Here is a 23680-nt window from a genome sequence, read left to right as displayed (position 1 = left end):
GTGTATAAATTTTTATATGAGAGACTAACATGAATTGTAAACTTTCACTTAAAGCACAACAATTAAAAAAAAAAGAAAAAAATATGGGTGGCCCATTTCTAAATATGTCATCAGCACCCGGAGGCATCGAGGAAAAAACTGACTCCACCAGGAAAACATAGATAAAATATGATAAAATTTTCTCTACTTGAAGAACTATCAGCAAAGCTAAAATGAAAGAGTCACACTTGTAAAAGTATCTGCACTATACGGTTGGTACGAATTAAAAGAGCTATTATGTTATTATCAATCTACGACCTTGACACAGGCAAAACCCCACAGGCAACGCTCCCATCAGGAAGTCAGCAGGTGTTAAACAGGAAGAACTAGCAGATGGGGAGAATAAGAGAGTCTGCAGCTCTGAGCCCAGGCGGGGGCCGAGGAGAGAAGTGGGGTTCCCGGCGGTCCTGGACAATGGTGTGCACGTGACAGCATAGGACTGGGCCTGCCCAAGCAATCTGCGGCAATGGTTTCCCTACACGGATGGTTACCCCAATGCTCCACGTTCCCCTGAGTTCTTGAGCTCTGCATTCCTTTCTTTTAACCCTGACTAACTTAATTGGAAAGAGCCCTGGTGGCGCAATGTCTAAGCGCTCGGCTGCTAACTAAAAGGTTTGGCGGGGTTGGAACCCACCCACCCACTGGCTCCCTGGAAGAAAAGACCTGTCGATCTGCTTCCATAAAGATTACAGCTTAGGAAACCCCATGGAGCCATTCTACTGTGTTCCATGGGGTCGCTATGATTCAGAACCTACTCAACGGCACACAACAACAAGCCTGATTGGAGGTGCAGTGGTGGGGTTCTCGTCCTCCACGCGGGAGACCTGGGTTCAATTCCTGGCCGACGCACCTCATGAACAGCCACCATTCGTCCGTGGAGGCTTGTATGTTGCTATACTATTGAACAGGTTTCAGCAGAGCTTCCAAACTGAGACAGACTAGGAAGAAAGCTCTGGCGATCTACTTCTGAAAATCAGCCAGTGAGAACCCTATGGATCACAACAGTCCAATCCACAACCAATCATGAAGACGGCGCAGGGCTGGGCAGCGTTTCATTCCACTGTGTGTGGGGTTGCCATAAGCTGGGGGCCGACTCTACTGTAGCTAACAATAGCTTAATCAGGCAGCTTTTCTTCCCTTCCATTTGGCACTGACCAGGGACCACGTGCCTCACGCAGAGCAAAGCGCTTGTGTCTGACCACACTGGGGCAGGAGGCACCACCCAGCACCCCAGGAAAATGAATGCCACCTGTGGGTGCTGTTGTGACATTCTTGCTTTTCAGATGTTGTTGCTAGGTGTCGTGGAGTCAGTTCCAACTTACAGTGACCCTGTGTACAACAGAATGAAACCCTGCCCAGTTCTGCGCCATCCTCACAATCGTTGCTATGTTTGAGCTCACTGTTGCAGCCACTGGGTCAATCCATCTCGTTGAGAGTCTTCTTCCTTTTCAATGACCTTCTACTTTGCCAAGCATGATGTCCTTCTCCAGGGACCGATCCCTCCTGATAACATGTCCAAAGTATGTGACAGAAGTCTCACCATCCTCACTTCTAAGGAGCATTCTGGCTGTATTTCTTCCAAGACACATTTGTTTGTTCTTCTGGCAGTCCGTCGTATATTCAATATTCTTTGCCAACAACCACAATTCAAAGGCATCAATTTTTCCTTGGTCTTCCTTGTTCACTGTTCAGCTTTCACATGCCACTGGTATTTCAAATACCAGCAGGGTCACCTAAGGTGGATGGTTTTCAGCAAAACTTTCAGAGTAAGACTAGTAAGAAAGACCTGGCAATCCACTTATTTAAAAAATTGGCCAGTGAAAACCTTATGAATAGCTTTTCAAATGGGTTCAGTTCATTATTCGGTCTCTCTCCCATCCCCTGTTACTGAGTTCACCAAGGAACCTGCCCGATGATACAGACCTTGATACCCCTGGGTGGCATGTCAACGCAGTCAGGAAGGAGCTGCCTCCCAGTCTCACCTGTGGCCCCTCCTGCAATCAGGGGACACGGCAGGACTGTGCGCAAGGAACAAGGTGGGGAAGTAGAACTCACACCCTTGGGTGAGGGCTCTGTCCGCTGAGGTCTAGTTCAATGGCAGAGCTGTCTGAGTTTCCCAGAGCTGCCCAACAAAAGATACCACAACTCAGGGGTGGCTTTAAATAACAGAAATTTATGTTCTCACAGTTCTGCAGGCTGAGAGTCCAGATCAGGTCTCAGCCGTGGTGACTCCTTCTGTGGCTTCTCCAAGTCCTGGTGTCCGCCGGCAACCGTGGCGTTGCTTTGCTTGTAGACGGACCCTCACGTGGTGTCTGTCTTCCTCCTGTGTGGGTATGTGTCTGTCCTCCTTGTTTCATCAGACACCATTCAGAAATGATTAGGTTTAGGCTAGGCACCCTGGCAGAGCCCTGGTGCAGTAGTTGAGAGCTCAGCTGCTAACCAAAAGGTGGGCAGTTCGAATCCACCAGCCGCTCCTTGGAAACCCTATGGGGCGGTTCTACTCTGTCCTATAGGGTCACTATGAGTCAGAATCGACTCGACCGCAATGGGTTTCTCATCTTTACAGGAGCAGACTGTTACATCTTTTCTCCCTCGGGGGGGCTGGTGGGTTTGAACTGCCAACCTTCTGGTTAGCAGCCGAGCATTCTAACCACTGTGCTACCAGGGCTCCTTCTATTTCCAAACGGTGTCAGATTCACAGGCACAGTGGTTAGGACTTCAACTTAATTTTGGAGGGGACACGTTCAATCCATTCACAGAGTCGAGTGAACAAAGATTACACCCTTACCTTACACTTGATTCGAGCTTGTCATGGACGGAATTGTGTCCCCCAAAAACATCTGTCAATGTGGCTGGGCCATGATTCCCAGTATCGTGTGGTTGTCCACCATTTTGTCTTCTGATACGATTTTCCTGTATGTTGTAAATCCTCTCTCTATGATGTCGATAAGATGGGATTAGCGGCAGTTATGTTAATGAGGCAGCACTGGATCTACAAGATCGGATTGTGTCTTGAGCCAATCTCTTTTGAGATGTAAATGAGAGAAGCGAGCAGACAGACAGGGAGACCTCATACCACCACGAAAGCAGTGCCAGGAGAAGAGCTCGTCCTTTGGACCCGGGGTCCCTGTGCTGAGAAGCTCCTAGACCAGGGGAAGACCGATGACAAGGACCTTCCTCCTGAGCCGACAGAGAAAGCCTTCCCCAGGAGCTGATGCCCTGAATTTGGACTTCTGGCCTATTAGAATGTGAAAGAATAAACTTCTGTTTGTTGAAGCCACTGTGTTGTGGTACTTCTGTTATAGCAGCGCTGGATAACTAAGACAAGGCTTCTTACTTTCTTTATTTCACTGAAGTCCTGGGAAACCTCGTAATGCGAACAGGAGGACTGCATTAGCACCCTTTTTCAGAGATGAGAAAATGCTAAGCGGCCAGCCCAGGGCCACCGCTCCTGAACAGAGCAGGGCTGAGACCCTGGCTTCACGTCTGAAGCGTTTCCTATTCTATCAGGTGGCTTAAGAGGCAGCCACGCCCGGAGGTGCCATCTGGGCGATGCCAATACAGACAGCGAGACTGCCTTCCTCACTTGCACACAGCCTCTCTCTCCCGTGTACTTTTGTCCCCTTCTCGTTAATGCCCTCGGGCTGGTAGCACTGCCACCCAGGAAGACTGCCACCCCCTCCCCCAAATGGCACCTCTCAGAGCAGCTCTAGAGTCCAGCTTCCGTAGCCCCCAAACCCAACGCTTTGAGGACAAAGACAGTGTCTTCCATAGCTCCTGTCCTCTGCCCAGTGGCCCCCGAATCCTACGGTTTAACTGGATCGTCCCTCCCCACCTCCAGTCCAGCTCACGGGAGGGCGATTCCAGACCAATGGAATTTAACAGCTTTGCCCGCTTGCAGGCTGTCACTCAAGGAGCCCTAGTGGCACAACGGTTAAGCACTCGGCTGCTAAATGAAAGGTTGGTTCGAACCCACCGGAGTCCGGAGAAAAGACCTGACGGATCTGCTCCCGTAAAGATTACAGCCTAGGAAATGCGATGAGGCAGTTCTACTGTCGCATGGGGTCACTCGGCGTCAGAATCGACTCGACAGCACCCAACAACAACAGGCTGTTACTCTAAGGGTCCTTTCACCAGCGGACGAGGAAACACACCCACAAAGGCAGCTACAGCTCTCCATGACTGTGTGCAAAGCAGAGGGCAGGTGGGAGCGTCTCACAGAGCTCTACTGTTTAGATCTGCGTGAATCAGCAGCCGGAAGCTGTTTCTGAAAGCCGACGCTGTTTCTGTATGTTTAAGAAAGCAGTGCTTAAAGACATGATCTGTCTCACCCGTGTCTTCATGGAACAAATATTTCAACGACCCCCTGCTACACTGACTCTGGGCTAGGCAACATCAGGCATTTTATTAAAGATGCCCTCCCACCCAAAGCAAAGAAACCCTTGTAATACCTGAGGGTGTGATACGTGTAGGTGTAGGTACCACCTGGACACTTTCCCCAAGCTGCTTAACAAGGAAAGCGCACGTTCACCCCGTGTTCTCCTAGGCGCCTCTAGTACCCGCTGCCCCAGTCCAGAACCACCTGCAATTGTCACAAAGCAGAAAGCCTGCCATGTATCGGTGGAAAGCCAGACCCTTAAAACACGGTACAGAAACACGGGAGGCAGAGCATTCCCACCTGCGCTGTGGTTTTAATACAAAGGCAAGTTCACCGGTAAAATGACCTGCAGTTATGCCCTAGTGGGGAGAGAACCCGGATTCTCAAAGGGGACGCGTACTGATGCTACATGAACGTGAACTTGGGGGGCCCTTGGCTTCCTTTGCTTGCCTTGCAATGCATACACAGCACTGGCTTCTTATCATCCAGGCATGTTGTTAGGGACTGAATTGCGTTCCCCAAAATACATGTGCAAGTCCTAACCCCTGAACCTGTGCGTGAGACCCTGTTTGGAAATAGGAGTTTACTTTTGTTGTGTTAACGAGGTCATACTGGCACGGTATCACCACAGTCCAGCTGCCGTGGGGTCCGCCCTGACTCATGGCGACCGCATGTGTGTCAGAGTAGAACTGTGCTCCGTGTAGCTTTCAACGGCTGATTTTTTGGAAGCAGATTGCCAGGCCTTTCTTCTGAGGCACCTCCGGCTGGACTCAAATCACCAACCTTCTGGTTAGCAGCTGAGCGCGTTAACTGTTTGCACTGCCTGGGGGCTCCTAAAATCCGCTGTTATCAAGTGGATTCCAACCCATGTGTAGGGCGGGTCCTAAGCCGAATCACTTCTGACTGGTATCCTCTGCAAACAGCGGCGCAGACAAGGAGACACACACACGGGGCGGGAAGATGTCATGTGAGGATGGAAGCCGATGACAAGCCCAGGGACTCGAGGATTCCTGGCAGCTACTAGAAGCGGAAAGAGAGAAAGACAGACCTTCCCCTAGAGCTGACACCCTGAATTCGGATTTCCAGCCTCCCGAACTGTGAGACAACCAATTTCTGCTCTTTAAAGCCACCCACTCGTGGTATTTTTCTACAGGAAATTCGGGAACATGCATATGAGAGGATTTTCAGTGCCCCCCGGTCTGAGCACCGTAGAAGAAGGACACAGTCAATCCTTGCTCTCCACCACTACTCACTTCTGTCCCCTCTCCTGGTCTATTCTCCCGCCTGCTTAATACACAAAGGCAGAATACCAGTTTCAATACCAGAGTTTCTGCTACATTATGTGGTAGGGAGCAGAGAACCTCAGCCATGCATACATCGTATGCTCGTTACTGCATCTCAATATGTTAGATTCTTTGTTTAAAACAAAATAAGGGCCCACAGTGAGAACAGGCTCCAAAGAAATGGGGGAGACAAAAGATACTTTGTATCTATTTTATAAACAACAATACTTCCCATAGTGTTAAGACAAATAAAAATCCCTGAGCACTGCCTCTGAATCGCATTTAAATATTCATGAAGATTCTGAACTCCATCTCCGAAAACATCTCACGATTACTGTATTTTTACGCAAATAATGTGCAACTTCTAAGTTTGTTTGCCAGTCACACCCTCCCCTCCGAGATATTTCCATAGGCACAGCTATGCCAGTTTTTTTTAATGTGTTGCTGTGAAAAAAAATTAGCATAGTGTGCTTACAAAAATACCTTCTGGGGGGAGGGTGTGGCTGGAAAACAAATGTAGAAGGTATGCGGTATTTGCGTAAAAATACAGTGAAGATTCCATATACACTGTCCTTCTTGCTTTGTGCCATGGATCACTTCGAGGCCTGGTATGGCTGGCTCAAGGGCTGTCAGAGGCGTGGGGTTGTGGACTTGTTCTGTGTGACTGATGAATTTTGGCCAAGGTAGGATTGAAGGGGGCTAGGTGGGGGAGGGAGCAAAGTCAATGCAAGGAAGAGGATCCAAGAGAGGTAATGAGTTCACCGTCTCTGAAGGGGTTCAAGCAAAGGAAAGCCAAGTTCTTGAGGATGTGGTATTGCCATTAAGACACACACAGGGCTGGGATGATCTGAGTTCCTTTGAGACCATGAATCACATGCCCAGAGACACTGATGACTAGGTGTTTGTGGTGCCCTAGGCCTGAAATTAAGATGCAATAGTAAGTGCTGTCTTGGCAGCTGGGGAAAACCAGAAGGGCCACAGACAGCCTGACCACAAGTTCCCCTCCCACTCTGCTTCTGTGGATAGGGTCCCCTCGCCAAACAACCCCGCTTACCATAAGGACCAGGCACAGTGCCTGCTTCTCCCTGAGTGGCGAGCTTCAGTTCCCTTCCAACCGGTGGAATTATTCAAACAAGCCCATCGAACGCTCCCACGGGAACCAGGGGCACCCCACCCTCTTGTTACTACAAAGCCTGCCTCCCACAGCCCCTGCTGCTCCCTCTGTTCCCAGGCGAAATCCATCCTGGTGTGGCCCTGCGTGGTGTGGGGTCCTCCTTCCCCAGGCTGCGACTATACATGACGAATAAACAGCTTTGCTCCCACCTGTCCACCTGGATCACAACGGAACACTGTTCTACGTGGTGGTGGAAGACGAGCACCCTAGGTTAAAAGACACTCAAGACACACAGTGGTTGCCGTAACGACTCGAGCGTGCCATCGACCGTGAAGATGGCGCCACGTTTCGTTCTGTTGTACGTGGGGCTGCCCTGAATTGGAGAGCGCTCAATGGCAACTAACAAGTGAGTGCATAAAACACAGCATGCTAAGTACGCAGTGAGCAGAGGGAAGGCTCCGGGAGAACACCGCCCCACGCCCCTGCCCAGGACGCCCTGACGCGCAGCTTGGCCGCTGACGGAAAGGCTGGTGGTTCAAACCCACACAGCTGCTCTGCAGGAGAAAGACCTGGCCATCTGCTCCTGTACAGATTACAGCCTAGAAAACCCTACAGGGCAGTTCTGTTTTCTCACACGCGGTCGCTATGAGTCGAAATCGACTCTGCAGTAAACAGACAATGCCTCCTGTGTAACAGGCCTGCCTCTTTTGCACAGATACACACTCTCCGCCACCCTTATTTTTCCAAAATCAAAATCATCCTCATAACATTTTAAAAAAAGGAATGAAAAACGTATCACGCATTTTCAAGCCTGAAGAAACCCTGGCAATTTCAAGATTAGCATAACAAACAATTTCTTAAACCCGTGAGTCTCTATCTTGCGATATTTATTACCAATTTCCATAAGCCCACGCCAAACCTCTGAGAATTGCTGTAATGTCTATGGCAATGCAGAGCCCATTGGCAATGCGGGAAAATGACTTTTTCAGGCTGGAGCTGTGATGTCCTTGAAGAAAAGGAAATGTTTTGCAAACATCTGGCTCTTGACCAAAGCACTGCTCTTGCCCCAGCCATGGAAACCCACCGTTTAGAAATCTTAACAACGGAAACCAAGTTTCTTTGAGGAAACAAGTGCCTCGCCTCTAATGAAAGCCACATGAAATATTAATTTCCAGACGCAGTCATTTTGTATTAAAACCCCAGCCTAAGAAAAAGGAGCCCTGGTGGCACAGTGGCTAAGCCCTCGCCTGCTAACCAAAAGGTCAGTGGTTCGAATCCACCCAGTGGTTCTATGGGAGAAAGAGCTGGTGATCTGCTTTAGTAAAGATCACAGCCTAGAAAACCCTATGGGACCCTGAAACTATTGCCCTGAGATCATCTTTAAACCTAAAACCTTAAACCAAAAATATCTCCTGAAGTTTTCTTTAAACCAAACAGTAAAAAAAACCACACCCATTACCGTCACCTCCATTCCGACTCACAGCAGCCTTATAGGATGGAGTAGAACTGCTCCATGGGGTTTCCAAGGCTGTAATCTTTATGGAAACAGACTGCCACATCTTTCTCCCATGGAGTGGCTGGTAGGTTCAAACCACCGATCTTCTGATGAGCAGCTGAGAGCTTAACCACTGAGCCACCAGGGCTCCTTTTTCTTTACATAGGCTGGGGTTTTAATACAAACCGGACTGCATCTGGAAATTAATATTTCGTGTGGCTCTTACTAGAGCAATGCGCTTGTTTCCTCAAAGAAACTGCAGCCAAACAAGAGTTTAGCTTAACGGGTAAGGAAAGTCTTTCTGCCTTGAGCATGGCGCTGTTTTAAAGAACTAGCTACATGCGATCGATTGACAACAGCAACTCAAAAGATTAGGGGGCAGTGAGTTTATGTTAATGGGGGAGGAACAACTCAGAAAAGGAGGGTGAGAATGGTTGCACAACTCGAAGAATGTCCTCAGTGTCACTGGACTGTACACGTACAAACCGTTGAATTGGTGCGTGCGCTGCTGTGTGTATTTTCAACAATGGCAACAACCAAAAAAACCACCCTCTCTGGGGCAGTTCTCTGTCACATGGGGTAGCTATTAGTTGAAATCAAGACGATGGCACCCAACAACAACATATAAAGAAAGGCCTCATGTGGGACACATCAGGTGCCAAGACGGATAAGGGGTCCTCAACCCCAGCTAGAGGCCAAAGCAGCAGGACTCTGCTGGGTCCGACAGCTGTACCGTCCTAGCCAGGGGGAGGAAGACTCAGAGGAAGCTTCCAGATAACAGCACCCCTGGATGGCACCGACAGCTAAGCACCAGGCTGCTAACCGAAAGTTTGGTGGTTCAGACGCACCCAGAAGTAACTCAGAAGAAAGACCGGGTGATCTGCTCCCAAAAGGTCGCAACCATGAAAACCCACGGAGCACGGCTCTACTCTGACACGCATGGGGTCGCCATGAGTCGGAAACAACTCCATAGCAACTGGTTACTGGTGGTCATTAAGAGATTGGGCCAATTGCAAGGAAACCATCTCTTTTCCAAAGATTAGAGCCGCTTTCCCAAGTCAGGGGGTTGGGCCCCACCGTCCATACTGTAAGCGGGCCTCACATACAGGTGTTCAGTCCCCTGGAAATCCTCAGCAGAGCAAAGGTCAGAGGCAGCTGAGAGGCAGCTGGGCCTCAAAGGCCCCACGGGGGTCCCTCTGTGGAAGGTGGCTTCCTAACTAGCCCTTCCCCTGCTTACGCTGGGGGCCTGTTTAAAAGAGCGTCTGGGTGGTTGCCAGAGAAACAGAAACTCCTTAAAAACACATATCCCGTTGACACCAGGTGGTCACTTCTACCTGCAAATCCAGAATCCTTACAGGGCTTTCCATGGCCCTCCAAGCCCTATATGACGTGGTCCCATTGATTTAGGAAATAATATTGAAGTTATTATTCCCTCTCCTTGAGCATGCAGAACTGTGACCCAGCTGGGGACGAGCCCTCACAGACTCACAAAGACACATCAACTGGGCCCTGAGATAAGACCACAGATGGGACAATCTCAGAAATTATCTCAAGGAAGTTTTCACAGAACGGCAATCAAACCGAACCCAAAGGACTTCTCACCTGCTGTCTTTTTCTATTAACATTTAGTGAATAGGAGTTTGTTGGACCAAGGAAGACCCTCCTGACTTTCGTAACTGAAACCCTTACCAATGATGGTTAAGACAGATGATTCAGAATGTAAGATTACAATTTCTAGCCAATCAGTGAAAAAGTGACGCTTTCAATGATTCTACCCATTCTGTGATGTTGATGTATACCCTGCTGGCTCTGTAACTGTTCTTGGGGCTTGGGCAGACATGGCTGTGGCAGCACGTTCGTCCGTCTTCCCATTCTTGCCTGTTCTGTAACCTTCCTTGGATTCAGGCAGACATGGCTGTGACAGCATGCTTGTCCGCTTCCCACTTTTGTCCTTTCGAATATATGCCGAATAAGCCTTTCTTTTTGCTTTACTAAACTTTGTGATGTTTTCCCCGACAACACCATGCAGCTGGCCAGTCTCCTCTTCTCCTGCCCCGGCAACCGCATTACCTTCTCAGCGCAGGGCCTTCCAACATGCGCCCCCCAGCCTGAGGACCATCCTTCCAGGGGCAGATTACCCAATAGGCAAGGTAAGCACAGTGCTTACCTTGCTTACCAGACCATCTGTAGTGACCAACTTCACGTGGGTTTCACCGCCTCTTTGATACCCATGTGAGATGGTTCATGACAGATTAGGAAGTAAGCACAAGCAAGCTCGTGCATACCTTGCTTACTCGGTCATCGGTCTCTGTCAGGGATTGTAAATTTGAAAAGAGGCTTTAATTCTGTAGGAAGGTGCTGTGGGGTTGAGAGCGAGACAAACGCCAGCCAAGCCTAGAAGCAGAATCTTTGATGTGGTGAACAGATGGTCTGGTAAACCTTGCCTATTGCCCCGAATCCTTCCTACTCACTGTCTTGCTGCTGGATGAATTGCTCAGCTTTCAGATATCACATGAAATGCTGCTTCTTGGGGAGGCCTACCAGGTCCCAAAGCTTCTCCCCAACATGGAGCCAGGCATTCATCACAATCGTTTAACAGCCGCATTTCATCAAACTGAAGACACTATTGGCTGTATCCTGCTCCATTTTTTTATGTGCCCAGTGATATAAAAAATGTCAACTATACATCTGTCAAATGCCATCGATGATGACAGTAAAATGTGAAGAAAGGGGCACTTAGAGTAGATGACCTTCCCCGTCTGTCAGTCTGTGACTTGCGTGTTGCTGGGAGGCTGGAAGCTAGGCCACCAATATTTCAAATACCAGCAGAGTCACCTGTGGTGGACAGATTTCAGCAGAGATTCTAGACTAATACAGACTAGGAAGAAAGGCCTGGTGATATCCTTCCAAAACTCAGCCAAGCAAAACCCTACTGATCACAACAGAATGTTGTCCAATATAGTGCTAGAAGTTGAGCCCCTAGGTTGGAAGGCACTCAGCGTACACAGTGACTGAGACAACGGGCCCGAGGATACCAGTGATCTCGATGATGGCACAGGATCGGGCAACGTTTGTTCTATCGTGCATGGGCCTGTCATGAGCTAGAGACAACAGGGTGGTACCCAACGACAGGGAAGAGGAAACACAGCGTGTATCTATGCAGTGAGCGGTGTGGGAGCTCAGCAAGAGCAGGGGCATCGTCACCGTGGAACATCCCTCCCCAGGACTCCCTGACATTTCCAATAAGTATCTGGTGAACGATGAATGAGTCTGAAGCATCAGGTGACAGTCAGGAGGCCAGCAGGCCAGAGGGTGGGGACCTTGAGGGGGACCGGTCTAGATCACGGCTGGGTGCCTAGCAGTGAGACTCTCCACGTGAGTCCCCCGGCCAGTCAACAGGGCAAAGCCATGGGGGGCAACCAAACTTGCCAGGCTCTGGTTGGCAGAGGTAGGGTGCCCAGAGGTCACCTGGGCTTTCAGAGCACCAGTGGGGGTCTTGTAAGAGCCACTGACTCTTGAGAGGCAGGGAACAGTGTAGGAGCCAGAACGTCGTCCTGCCTCCTAGATGCTGAGGGATAAATGACCTGCAAATTATCACAGGGCCCCCCAGACGGGCAGACGGTCCCCCCATCACAGGTGGGGACTCTGAGGCCCAGAGCAGAGAGTTCACTGAGGAAACGGTGGGTCGGAGTACCAAGGTCAGCTATCTCAGCAACTCAGCTTTACTGCCCAGGCTTGGCTCCCTCCCTCCGCGGCCGCCATTTTGCCGGGGCGGGAGATATAAGCCAAAGCCATGGAGCTTCAGGGTGGAGAGGTGAGAATACGGAAGGCAGGGTGGAGAGGCGGGTCGGCACAGCCCTCTGATCCGAGCGTGGCGTCTGCTGGCTGCCCCGCTTACGTTCATTCCGGGAGTCTCTGCCATCCGGTGATTCTACTGTTACTGCCTTTTTGCAGAGAGCAGGATGGAATCTTCAGTTAGTACCTTGTCCCAACCACGTGATTAGTTGGGAGTGAAATCAAGAGTCACCGTGAAGTCTGTAGGCTCAGAGTCACCACTGCCTGTCCTAAGTCCACCCAGGAGGCCACTGTGGGTCATGCCAATCTTTCCAACACCCCCAAACCACAACCGATTCTATTCTGTCCGGGGATTAGGTCTTGTCCAAACCCAGGATGCTAGCCTATTGCTTTATTCACTTATTTAATCAACGAGCACACCTACTATGTGCCGGGCCCAAGGCTTCAGAGTAAGGAAAACACAGGCTTTGTCCAAAAAGATGCTTTTCCAAGACCCAAAAGGCCTCCAAGAGAAGGCGGCTTGAAAATGTCAATCAGAACAAATCTCCGTACGGAGGTCTTTCTTCATCATGTTAACGGGCATCTTAAGGACCCTGTATTATGAATTGTTCCAGACAAAGTAGGTACTTGGAGGTGTCCATCGTGGAGAGCTTGGGGTTCAGTTCCAACTGGGACCACCTCTTACCCTCCACATCCCAGTGGCACTGGACAAAGTATAAGTAGAAACTGCTCCTGGATCCCCGTGACCACAGCCTCACACTAGTCGAGATCAATGTGGCCCTTCTTAATGTCACTGAAGGCCGACATTTCTCTCTTGAATAAATATCCATCCTTAAACAGACTCTCGGGAGTCTATTTTCAAAATGTTAAAAAAAAAAAAAATTAGAAAAGTAATGGTCCCAAAACCAACACGAGAGCTGGCAGATGGTTTTAAAACCAGAGGCAGAAGAAGTAAGACCATGTGTGTGATGGACTGAACTGTGTCCCCCTAAAATGTGTGTCAACCCGGCTAGGCCATGATTTCCGGTATCATGTGGTTGCCTCCGACTTGTGGTCTGATGGGGTGTGAATCCCAACAGCTATGACCTTAATGAGAAAGAGGCAATTATGTTAATGAGGCAGCATGCAATCTACAGGACCAGGTTGTATCTTGAGTCAATCTCTTTTGAGATATAAAAGAGAAAAGCGAGCAGAGAGGAGAGGAACCTCATGCCACCAAGAAAGAAGAGCCGGGAGTGGAGCCCATCCTTTGGACCTGGGGTCTCTGCACTGAGAAACTCCTAGACCAGGGGAAGATTGATGACAAGGACCTTCTCTCGAACTGACAGGGAAAGAAAGCCTTCCTCTGGAGCTGACACCCTGAATTTGGACTTCTAGCCTCTTAGACTGTGAGAGAATAAATTTCTGTTTGTTAAAGCCATCCACTCGCAGTATTTCTGTTACAGCAGCACTAGATAACTGAGACAATGTGCCTGTCTTTGCTATTTATTTCTCCACTTTGTTGACAGGTGCTTGGTCTGTGATGACCACACCAGCAAAGACAAGCCACAACACAAACAGTTCTGCAGGAAGGGAACTGGTTCACAGAAGACTCGGTGCTGGGCAGGGGTCTGAGTTCCACAGCGCTGCCGTAACACAAACACCACACGTGGGCGGCTTTAAGAACAGAAATGTATTTTCTCGCCCTTCAGGATGCTACAAGTCCGAACCAGGGCCTTGGCTTTCCGGATTCTTTCTTTGTTGGTAGCCCCGGGCTTTCCTTGGTTCCTTGGCTTGTGGAATACTCACATGGTGTCTGTCTTCCCCCGGGTGTGTGTCTCTTTACGATCTTGATCTGAATGTACCTGCAGACTCTCACCCCAAGCCCAATTTCCTGGGGCACAAAATCTGATTGGCCCAGAATTAGCCAGTCAATGTGGCCCGGGGGTGGGGTCTGCAGCATGTGGTCAGAGGAAGACACTGGAGGGAGGGCTGGACCCAGGCACCATTAATCCTCGTCTGGCTCCTTGTCCAGCTGCAACATAAACACCACAACCAGAGGGAGAGGCTTTAACCGACAGAAGTTTATCTTCTCACAGTTTAGGAGACTAGACGGTGGAATTCAGGGCGCCAGCTTTCTCTCTCTCGGCTCTGAGGGAACGTCCTTGTCTCTCTTTAGCTTCTGTTCCTGGGTTCCTTGGCCATCTTCATGTGGCACAGAATCTATCTTCCCCCATCTCTGCTCGCTTGCTTTATCTGCTTTTATATCCCAAAAGAGACTGACTGAAGACACCCCCTACGCTAATAGTACCTCATTAACATAACAAAGAAAACCCATTCACAAGTGGGAGTCTAACCACAGGTATAAAACAAACCAAATCCATTGCCATCAAGTCCATTCTGACTCATGGCGACCCTGTAGGCCACATATAACTGCCCCACAGGGTTTCCAAGGAGCAGCTGGTAGATTTGAACTGTCGACCTTTTGGTTAGCAGCCGAGCTCTTAACCACTGTGCAAACAGGGCTCCAACCACAGGTATAGGGGTTAGGATTTACAATACGTTTTGGGGAGACGTGATTCAATCCATGACACCCCTCTAAGCCTAAACCCAAACCAAACCAAACCCCTTGCCATCGAGTCAATTCCGACTCACAACGACTCTACAGGACAGAGTAGAGCTGCCCCATAGGGTTTCCAAGGAGCACCTGGTGGATTCGAACGGCTGACCTTTTGGTTAGCAGCCGAGCTCTTAACCACTGTGCCAGCCTCTAAGCCTAGAGAAGTGAATAACATGGAATAGGAGAATGAAGGCAGACGGGCTCTAGGAATACTGTCGCTTTAGTTAGCGCTCCAGGATATTGTGGGAATACGAGATTCCCTCCCCACCAGGGAACGGCATGTTCCTAAAAACGTCTGCTCCAACTCAGCTCAGGGGGGTCACTGGCACAGAAGACTTCGGGTGGACGAAAGAAAATCTTATGATTTTTATGCATAAAGCACGGCTAAAGAGACAGTACATAAAGAGATGGGCAGGACACCCGTGGTCTTAAGTTTCCACACGAGGAGGCAATTGTGATAAAAGGTTGAGAAACATCCCCTTAGAGGACCCTGCTCTAAGCAGAGACCAGGGACCCACCCATCAAATGTGCTGAGTGTTGACCTGTGCCACACACTGGGACATGATGACAAAAAAGGGACTTGGTCTCTGTCCTCACAGAACTTCATTCATTCTAGTGGGAAGCACAATAAACAGGGTATAATTAGGTTGAGTCCCAGGGACCAGAGGGGCCAGTTATAGGCGGGGTGGCTCAGTGCAAAGAAAACAGGTTTGGAGTCAGACGGCCCCAAATTTCATTTCTGCTTTCCCAGCTCATCTGTAAAACTGACTTGTGATATTTAAATCTGCACAGCATTCAAGGACCATGCTAAACCAGTAAGGCATTTAGCCACCTGCATGGTACATATGGAGTCCTAGTGGCGTAGTAGTTAAGAGCTACGGCTGCTAACCCAAAGATCGGCAGTTCAAATCCACCAGCCGCTCTTGGAAACCCTATGGGGCAGTTCTACTCTGTCCTATAGGGTCACTATGAGTCGGAATCAACTCAACAGCAACGGGTGTTTTTTTGTTTTTGTTTTATGGTACATACGGGAGACCCTGGGTGGCACAAACAGTTAAGCTCTTGACTACTAGCTGAAAGGCTGGCGGTTTGAACACACCCAGAGGTGCCTTGGGAGACAGGCCTGGCGATCTGCTTCCAAAAGGTCACAGCCTTGAAAACTCTATGGAGCAGTTCTACTCTGCATACATGGGGTCACCATGAGTTAGAGTCGACTATACAGCAACTAACAGCAATATGGTACCTATAGTTGGATAATGAAAAAAGAAGACAGAGGAAGAGCTGGGTTTGAACTGTGGTGTTGGCAAAGAATATTGAATACACCATGAACTCACAGAAGAATGTACAAATCTGTCTTAGAAGAAATACAACCAGAAAGCTTCTTAGCAGCAAGGATGGCGAGACTTTGCCTTGCTTACTTGGGACATCTCATCGGGAAAGACCAGTCCCTAGAAAAGGACATCCTGTTTGGTAAAGTAGAAAACTAACGAAAACCAGAGAAACCCGTAATGAGAAAGAGTGACACAATATCCACAACAATGGACTCAAACATAAGGACAGTCACAAAGATGGCCCAGGACTGGTCAACGTTCTGTTCTGTTATACATAAAGTCACCATGAGTCGCAGCCGACTTGACAAGGACTAACAAGCACACACAGCACCTAGTGTAAACTCAATGAATGTGAGCGCTCTGCCTCTCGGGTGCTAGGAAGCCATAAGTGTTCCTGATGAACTAGATATGTATCTAACCACATGCACTCCAGAAACACAGAGTGTGATCCACATATGGCTCATTGCAGAATTCTGGCTGAAGGATGACAGCAGGCCATGTATTAAAGTGAACTACTGTGAACCCACAACTATCAGGAGCCTTACGGCGTACTGAGGAAATTCCTTAACATCCTTGAACTGAAACATACCTCCTAAATTTGCTGTTTGGGTCATTGCACCTTCACTTTTAACTGATGAACAAGTGCAGGATTTAAATTCAGGGACACATATTTCTACAGGACAGAAACAGCTGATTTGGAAATTTCCTAATCATCAGTTGCACACTGGCCTCCTAAACTTTGCCATTTTACAAATCTCCCTCCTCTACACACACACACACACACACACACACACACACTCACTCTGTACCAAGCTACTCTCGGTTAACACTGCCACCTAGTGGTCAGCACGAGAAATTACAACGAACTGTGTGGTCAATGGTTCCTGTCCAGCCACTACCCAGTTAAAGTCCATTTACTGAGTATTCTGGGTCCTGTGCTGGGCAGCAGAAATATAAGGGTGGAAGACATAGTTTATCTTTGGGCACTGATGTATCAACCATTCATTATAATGCAATATACAGACAGTGTGATATTGGCGAAGAATACTGAATGAACCATGGACTGCCAGAAGAAGGAACAACTCTGTCTTGAAAGAAATGCAATCAGAATGCTCCTTAGAAGCAATGACAGTGAGAATTTGTCTGACTTACTTTGGACATGTCATCGGGAGGAGCCAATCCCTGGAGAAGGGCATCATGCTAGGTAAAACAGAGAGTCAGCGAAAAAGAGGAAGACTCTTAATAAGATGGATTAACACAGTGGCTGCAACAATAGGCTCAAACATACCTAGTACTGTGAGGATGGCGCAGGATCGGGCAAAGTTTCGTTCTGTTATACGTAGGGTTGCTATGAGTCTGAGCTGACTCAAGGGCACCGAACAACTACAAGGACAAGGTACTGGGTTGGACTTTGAAAAGGACTTCCCTGGGGTGACTTAGTTGGAATGAACCACAGAATATCAGGAGAAAGTCTTCTATTCACAGGGGTGATAGCATGGGCAAAGGTCCTGGGGCAAGGCTGGTGTGCTTGATGCAGAGCAGGGATGCCAGGTGGGTGAAGCAGAGTGGTGGAGGGGAGGTCATTTAGAGGATCAGTAAGGTGGCCATGAGCCTGGTACACAGGTCTAGTGGCTCACCGTATGTTCAAGGTGCAGACCAAGGGACGTGGAAACCAGAAGGAAAGCACTATGTGGCCTGCCTGGGGGCGTCAGGAGGGCATCCCCAGAGGGATGGCTTTGGCTTTGAAGGGTAAATAGGAGTTTACCAGGCCAAGGTGGTGGTGGAGGGACAAGTTGTCCGATGCAGCTAGAGAGAAGATATGTTCACCTAGTGTTCAAAGGACCTGTGTTTAAGGTAGAACACATTCGATGTTCGTGTGGAGGATGGACGACAATGGACTCAAACGTATCGACGATCGTGCAGACGGTGCAGGACAGGGCAATGTTTCCTTCTGTTAAACATAAGGTCACCATGAGTCAGAGTGACTGGACGGCACCTAACAACAGCGTCCTATTGCTAATGTTGTCAGCCGCCACTGAGTTGGCTCCGATTCGTGGCGATCTTAGGTATAACAGAATGAAAAGCTGCCCAGCTGGCACCATCTTCGTGATCACTGGTGTAATAGGAAGAAAGTCCTGGCGATCTACTTCTGAAAAATCTGCCAGTGAAAACTTTGTGAATCATGACAGAACACTGGCCAGATTCTACGTAGCACGTTTTCAACATTCTTTCCTGATTACTTTCTGTTTCAATATTACTTATTGATTTCCTGCTAGGGAAAATGAGGGTTTAGCTCACTTACCACACAGTCCCAGGTTTTGGTTAAATGATCCTTCTGTTTACATTATTAAAGTGATCTGAATCCTATCCACTGGTGAGACAGGCAGCAAATTATATTTCCCTTGAGCGAACAACAGCCATGTTTTTTATTTGCTTTCCTACTCACCTATGACTGATTGCTAAGTTCTGAGGGAGGTGTAAATTGTAGCAGGTCTCCGCTCAGTGGAGGTTTGCATCCTGCTAGGATGCTGAACAGGTTTCAGCGGAGCTTCCAGACTAAGACAGATGAGGAAGAAAGGCCTGGTGATTTACTTCTGAAAATGAGCCAATGAAAAGCCTAGGGATCACACAACAGTCTGATATGCAACCAGTCTATGGATGGTGCGGGACTGGGTAGTGTTTCCTTCCGTTGTGCGTGGAGTCACCTTGAGTCAGGGCTCATTCCACGGCAGCCAACAATAACCCAGACAGGAAGGCAGGGCATGTCTCTGTCTGTGCAGTCGGTCAACTTCGTGGACCAAGAGCAACTCTGTGTCTCCCCCACTCCCCTACTGGGGCCTCGCGCCTCAGTAAACTGCCCCCAGATGAGCTGTCTTCTTGTGCGACTGAGAACCAGCAAGACAATTCTGGAAACTTTCCTCTCAGTGAAGCCTGAGGATAGAGATGGTGTCGGTGACAGCACAAAGCTCTCGCAAGGATGAATTCTGGAAACCGCCGCCTCCGGCTAATCCCTGGTGTTAGCTGGATACGGCTGCATTTTTGTCTTTGAACATTGATAAATGCAAGCAACACTCCAGTTCCCCAGCTGTAGAGCTCCAATCAGCAGTTTTCATCAAACCACCACGTAAGAGCAAACCCCCATGTGTATGTGGTTCTGTGGCTCTGTGCCTCCCTAAGCACCAGGAACAGTCTCTCACGCCTGCTTTTACACTGCGGCTTGTTGATGTGCTTTCGCTGGTTGTAAGGAACACAGTCACCTAAGTTAGCTCCGAGGTTCACACAGGACAGCAGGGGAAACCCAGGGAACCGAAAGGCAAGAACGGGAACAGAGCCCCGAGACTATGGCCCCCGGACGGCCTGCTAACTCAGAACTGAAGCCGCACCCGAAGTCCAGCCTTCAGCCAAAGATTAGACCGGCTTACGAAACAAACAATAACACGCGGGAGGAACTTGGTTCTTAGTTCAATCAAGGAGACGAGACCAAACGGGCACCTCCTGCGCAAAAGCAAAGACAAGAAGGCAGGGAAACTGGACGAATGGACACGGGGAACCCAGGGCGGAAAGGGGGAGAGTGCTGACATATTGTGGGGATTGCAACCAATGTCACAAAACAATTTGTGTATACATTTTTGAATGAAAAGCTAATTTTCTCTGCAAACTGTCACCTAAAACACAATAAAATTAAAAAAAAAAAAAGAATGGGAAGAGGGCTGACTTCCCAAGCAGGGGACTGAGGGTGGTCCTGGACCTGGGCGGCTTGGGGAGTCTGAGCAGCAGGAATTCATAGCTCAGTGCTCAACACTCACCAGGGATCCTCGGTAGGAGTGCCCTGGGGCTGCCTTCACCAGGTGCCACACACTGCGGGGCTTGAAGCTCCAGAACTTTATTCTCTCACAGTCCTGGAGACAGGAAGATCAAAAGGAAGCTATCAGCAGGGCTGTGCTCCCTTTGCAGGCTCTAGGGGAGGCTCCTTCCCTGCCTCTTCCAGCTTCTGGTGGCCCCAGGCATTCCTTGGCTTGTGGCTGCATCACTCCTGTCTCTGCCTCCATCTTCCCATAGTCATCTTCCCTCTGTCTGTCTGTCTGTGTCTCTTCCCCTCTTTTAGAAGGACACCACTGGATCAGGGCCCACCTTACCCCAGTATGACCTCATGCTAACCTAACTGACCACAACGGCACAGAGCCCATTTCCAAACAAGGTCACAGGCACAGTACCGGGGTTAGACTTCCACACAGCTTTTTGGGGCCACAATTCAATCTCCAACACCTGCTTTACTTTCCTGTCCCTCACTACTGCTGGACCTTCTTACTCTTGTTGGTGACTGTTGTCAGCTCTCCTCTTCTCCCTCTGTCGCATCTGTCCCCGGGTCAGAGGCAGCTGTTGAACAGCCACTTCCTGACCGGCTTGGCCTTTGCTCTTGTCTCTCCTGCTGGCGTGATGGTGCTTCTCACCCTGGGTCGGATCCCTCCTTCCTTCCACAGCCCTCACCCCATTCACTCACAGTTCCTGCTTCTCCCTCATTGGCTGACCTACCAGAGACACAGAATCTCTGCTTGGCTCTGGCTTGAAGTCAGGCCACCTAGGTCCAGGGAGCTGATGGTCAGGCCAGGATCAGTCTTAAGGTCAAGGGCCCATCCTCTGTCCAATGGCTCCTGGGTGGGGGTGCAGGGATGGCGCAGTACAAACATGGCTGCCGGGCATGGGAGTGGTCTCCCTGTGCATGAGGGACAGAGAGGGAGGACCCCACGACATGCCCGATCTGAGGGAGAGGAATCGCACCACGTGGGGTGTGATGAGGCTGCACAAACTTCTCCCAGGGGGCGCTTACAGGCACGGCCACGGTCTCCAAGCCCCCTAAAAAGATCTGCTTCCCTAGAAGACTGGTGCTTGCTGGTTTGCTTGTTTCACACCGTCTAGTCTTACGTTTATTTTGGAATTGACAACTTCAACTCAGGCCATTGGCAACACAACAGGGGACGTATCTTAAGCCAGCTCCCAACACCCACTATGGAAGTGTCAGGGCATGGGGGAAACAAAGCCACCTCTCACCTCACTCTAAACCTATGTGGATGTCAATGCAAAGAGGCACTACTAAATAATGCTGCTTCTGAATCACTCAACAAGGAAAGATATCCAGAAAGGGGTCTAGAGAGAACAACGAACAGAAGGGCTTGTTGAGTGGTTCCCGTTGGTTGCCCAGAAAAAAGTTCAACACCCAGAACCGTAAGCCCCCCAGAATGACAGACCACTTTCATCATGGGTCTGTCTACCACCCACACATCTTCTTCAACAACAGCATAATTTAAAGGCTTATAGAGCCTGTGGCCATTTTCAAAGTGCTTTGGCATCTGTTACCATGTGTGACATGAGAAAAAACAGGTCACTCCTCTGGCTGAATTCGGAGCTCACTGTAAAGTCAATGAGAGCTCCTGGCGTCAGAATGACAAACCCAGGAAAGACAGAAGGTTGCTTTCATGGGCAGAGGTCTCCCCCATGAATGCTGCTGCTTCACCTCAGAGCTATTGAGGGAAACAAGAGATGTGCCCCATGTTCTGACCACAAAACGAGCCTCCCAAGGATGGAGTGATATGAAACATACAAGCTCCAAGTACATGAGAAAGTCAGATAGAAGATCTGGGCTGAGGGCCAATCCTCCCAGGACACAGAACTCTCCAAAAATTGCCGGGACACAGAACTCTCCAAAAATCACTGGGCACCTGCAAAAGTGAGCTTCCAAGGAGGTGTTTGGGGACTCCAGGGTACTCAGTCAGATTATGAACACCGATTGGCCCAGTAGAGTAGAATGTAGTGATCCTGGGATCTATAACCTAATCCCTGAAGAATTTACAATTCTATTCCTTGTTTCTGAATTTGGACTTTCTTTTCCTCCTTTTATCTAAGTTTTATCTGGTTAAGAAAGGAGTCCGTGGGTGGTGGTGCAAACGGTTAAGCACTCTACTAGTCGAAAGGCTGGCAGTTCAGACACACCCAGAGGCGCCTTGGAAGACAGCCCTGGTGATCTGCTTCTGAAAGGTCACAGCCTTGAAAACCCTATGCAGCAGTTCTACTCTGCACACGTGGGGTCACCATGAGTGGGAATCAACTCGGCGACAGCTAACAACAAGAACAATGTTTAAGAAACAGCACAGGTTTGGTGAAGCCAGGCTGTATATAAACCTTATTGTCCCCTTACAAGCCGTGTGCCCTGGGTCATTTACTCAACCCATTCATCAACGGAGGTGCCAGGCTTCTCAGATCACACGTGGTGCCCGTAAAGTGCAGCACCAAGAAGGAGCTGCCACTCTCTCGCAGAAGGCAGCCATAACCACCGAACACAGCATCTTGTTGCCAAAAGGACTTCTACTTCAAGACCTTCTTTACTTTCCCTTCTGATCACATCCTCATACTTGCCAACCTTTAAAATTGGACTTAAAAATTCTGAATGTCTCTCATTGCCATTTCATTTTCCCTTGTTTTCTCTACTCTTTCTCTGCTTCTGGACATTGATTAGCAACTGCTGAATACAGCCTGGAGACTGTCTCACAGAGAGACACATGGGGAGACAGGTTTCCCTCTCCAAACACATGATGCCTTGTTGGGACGGAGCGGCCGGGAGGCAGAAAGGACACCCTCAGCAAAGTCTTACCCAATCGATTCTGCCTGCACGCGTTTCCCCCTGTTGACCTTGCTGGACTTCCTCCTTCCCTGGTCCCTCTACTTCTTTAGAATTCTCTCTATTCATTTTTTTCTTTGTCTTTAGATTTAGGATATGTTTGCTGCCTTGGACTCAGCAATCCGAGAAACAAAGAATCATTGGTGTTGTTCACCCATGCGAAGATGCAAGATGAGTTGTGAGCCAGGGGGAAGAATTTTCTGCTCTCCATAACCCAGTATCCTAGACTGGAACTTAGAGACCTGGGGACCACTGACTTGGCAACGAACTAATTTTTAGAATCCTGGGGATTGATCTCTGCTTCTCCATTTCCTCCATAAATGGGAATAAGAATGCCTACCTTGCAGGTCTGTTGAGCATTAAAAGAGAACATACAGACTAGCATTCTGTGGGCTTTAAAACTATACAAGTGGGAAAATTCATCATCATCATCATCGTCACGATCATTATCAATGTCCTAATTTCCATCATCACCACCATCACCACCACCATCACCATCAACATCACCATCATCACCATCATAAACACCAACATCACCACCATCTTTACTGCCACCGTTATCACCATCATCATCACACCATCAACACCAAGATCATTGCCACTACTATCATCACTGCCATTGCCACCATCACCATCATCACCATCATCATGACTGTTCAAGATACACCCAAATAATGTGCTTCTCCTCTTTCTCTTCCTCTTCCTTACAAATAATCACTTCTGTCTCTCTTCTGAGTCTCAGATCTGAGTCGGTATCAGAATCCCTGGAGGGCTTGTTAGAATATAGACTCTCAGGCTCTATTCTGAATTTCTGGTTCAGTAGGTCTGGATTGAAGCCTAGGAATCTGCATTTCTCTCAAGTTCTTACATCTGGCCAATGCTGTTGTTTCAGGGACCACACTTTGAGAACCACTGGATTAAATCATTAATCAAAGGTTTGCTCAGATGAACTCTATCAAATATTCCAAGGTAT

At 49.0% G+C, this 23680-nt stretch overlaps 1 protein-coding gene across 1 annotated transcript in view; it reads right to left on the bottom strand.

The window, feature by feature from the left end:
* Positions 1–23680, bottom strand: part of SHANK2 (SH3 and multiple ankyrin repeat domains 2) — a 559307-nt gene that overhangs the window by 446749 nt on the left and 88878 nt on the right. Inside the window, exon 9 of the mRNA XM_004383876.1 lies at positions 19841–19933. Within this exon, the coding sequence (XP_004383933.1) occupies positions 19841–19933 (93 nt within the window). The remainder of the gene's footprint in view (positions 1–19840; positions 19934–23680) is intronic.

The sequence above is a fragment of the Trichechus manatus genome, unplaced genomic scaffold (assembly GCF_000243295.1).
Source record: "Trichechus manatus latirostris isolate Lorelei unplaced genomic scaffold, TriManLat1.0 scaffold00113, whole genome shotgun sequence".
NCBI lineage: Eukaryota > Metazoa > Chordata > Mammalia > Sirenia > Trichechidae > Trichechus > Trichechus manatus.
Note: the sequence above shows the minus strand (reverse complement) of the source record. Positions and strands in the feature narration are given on the sequence as shown.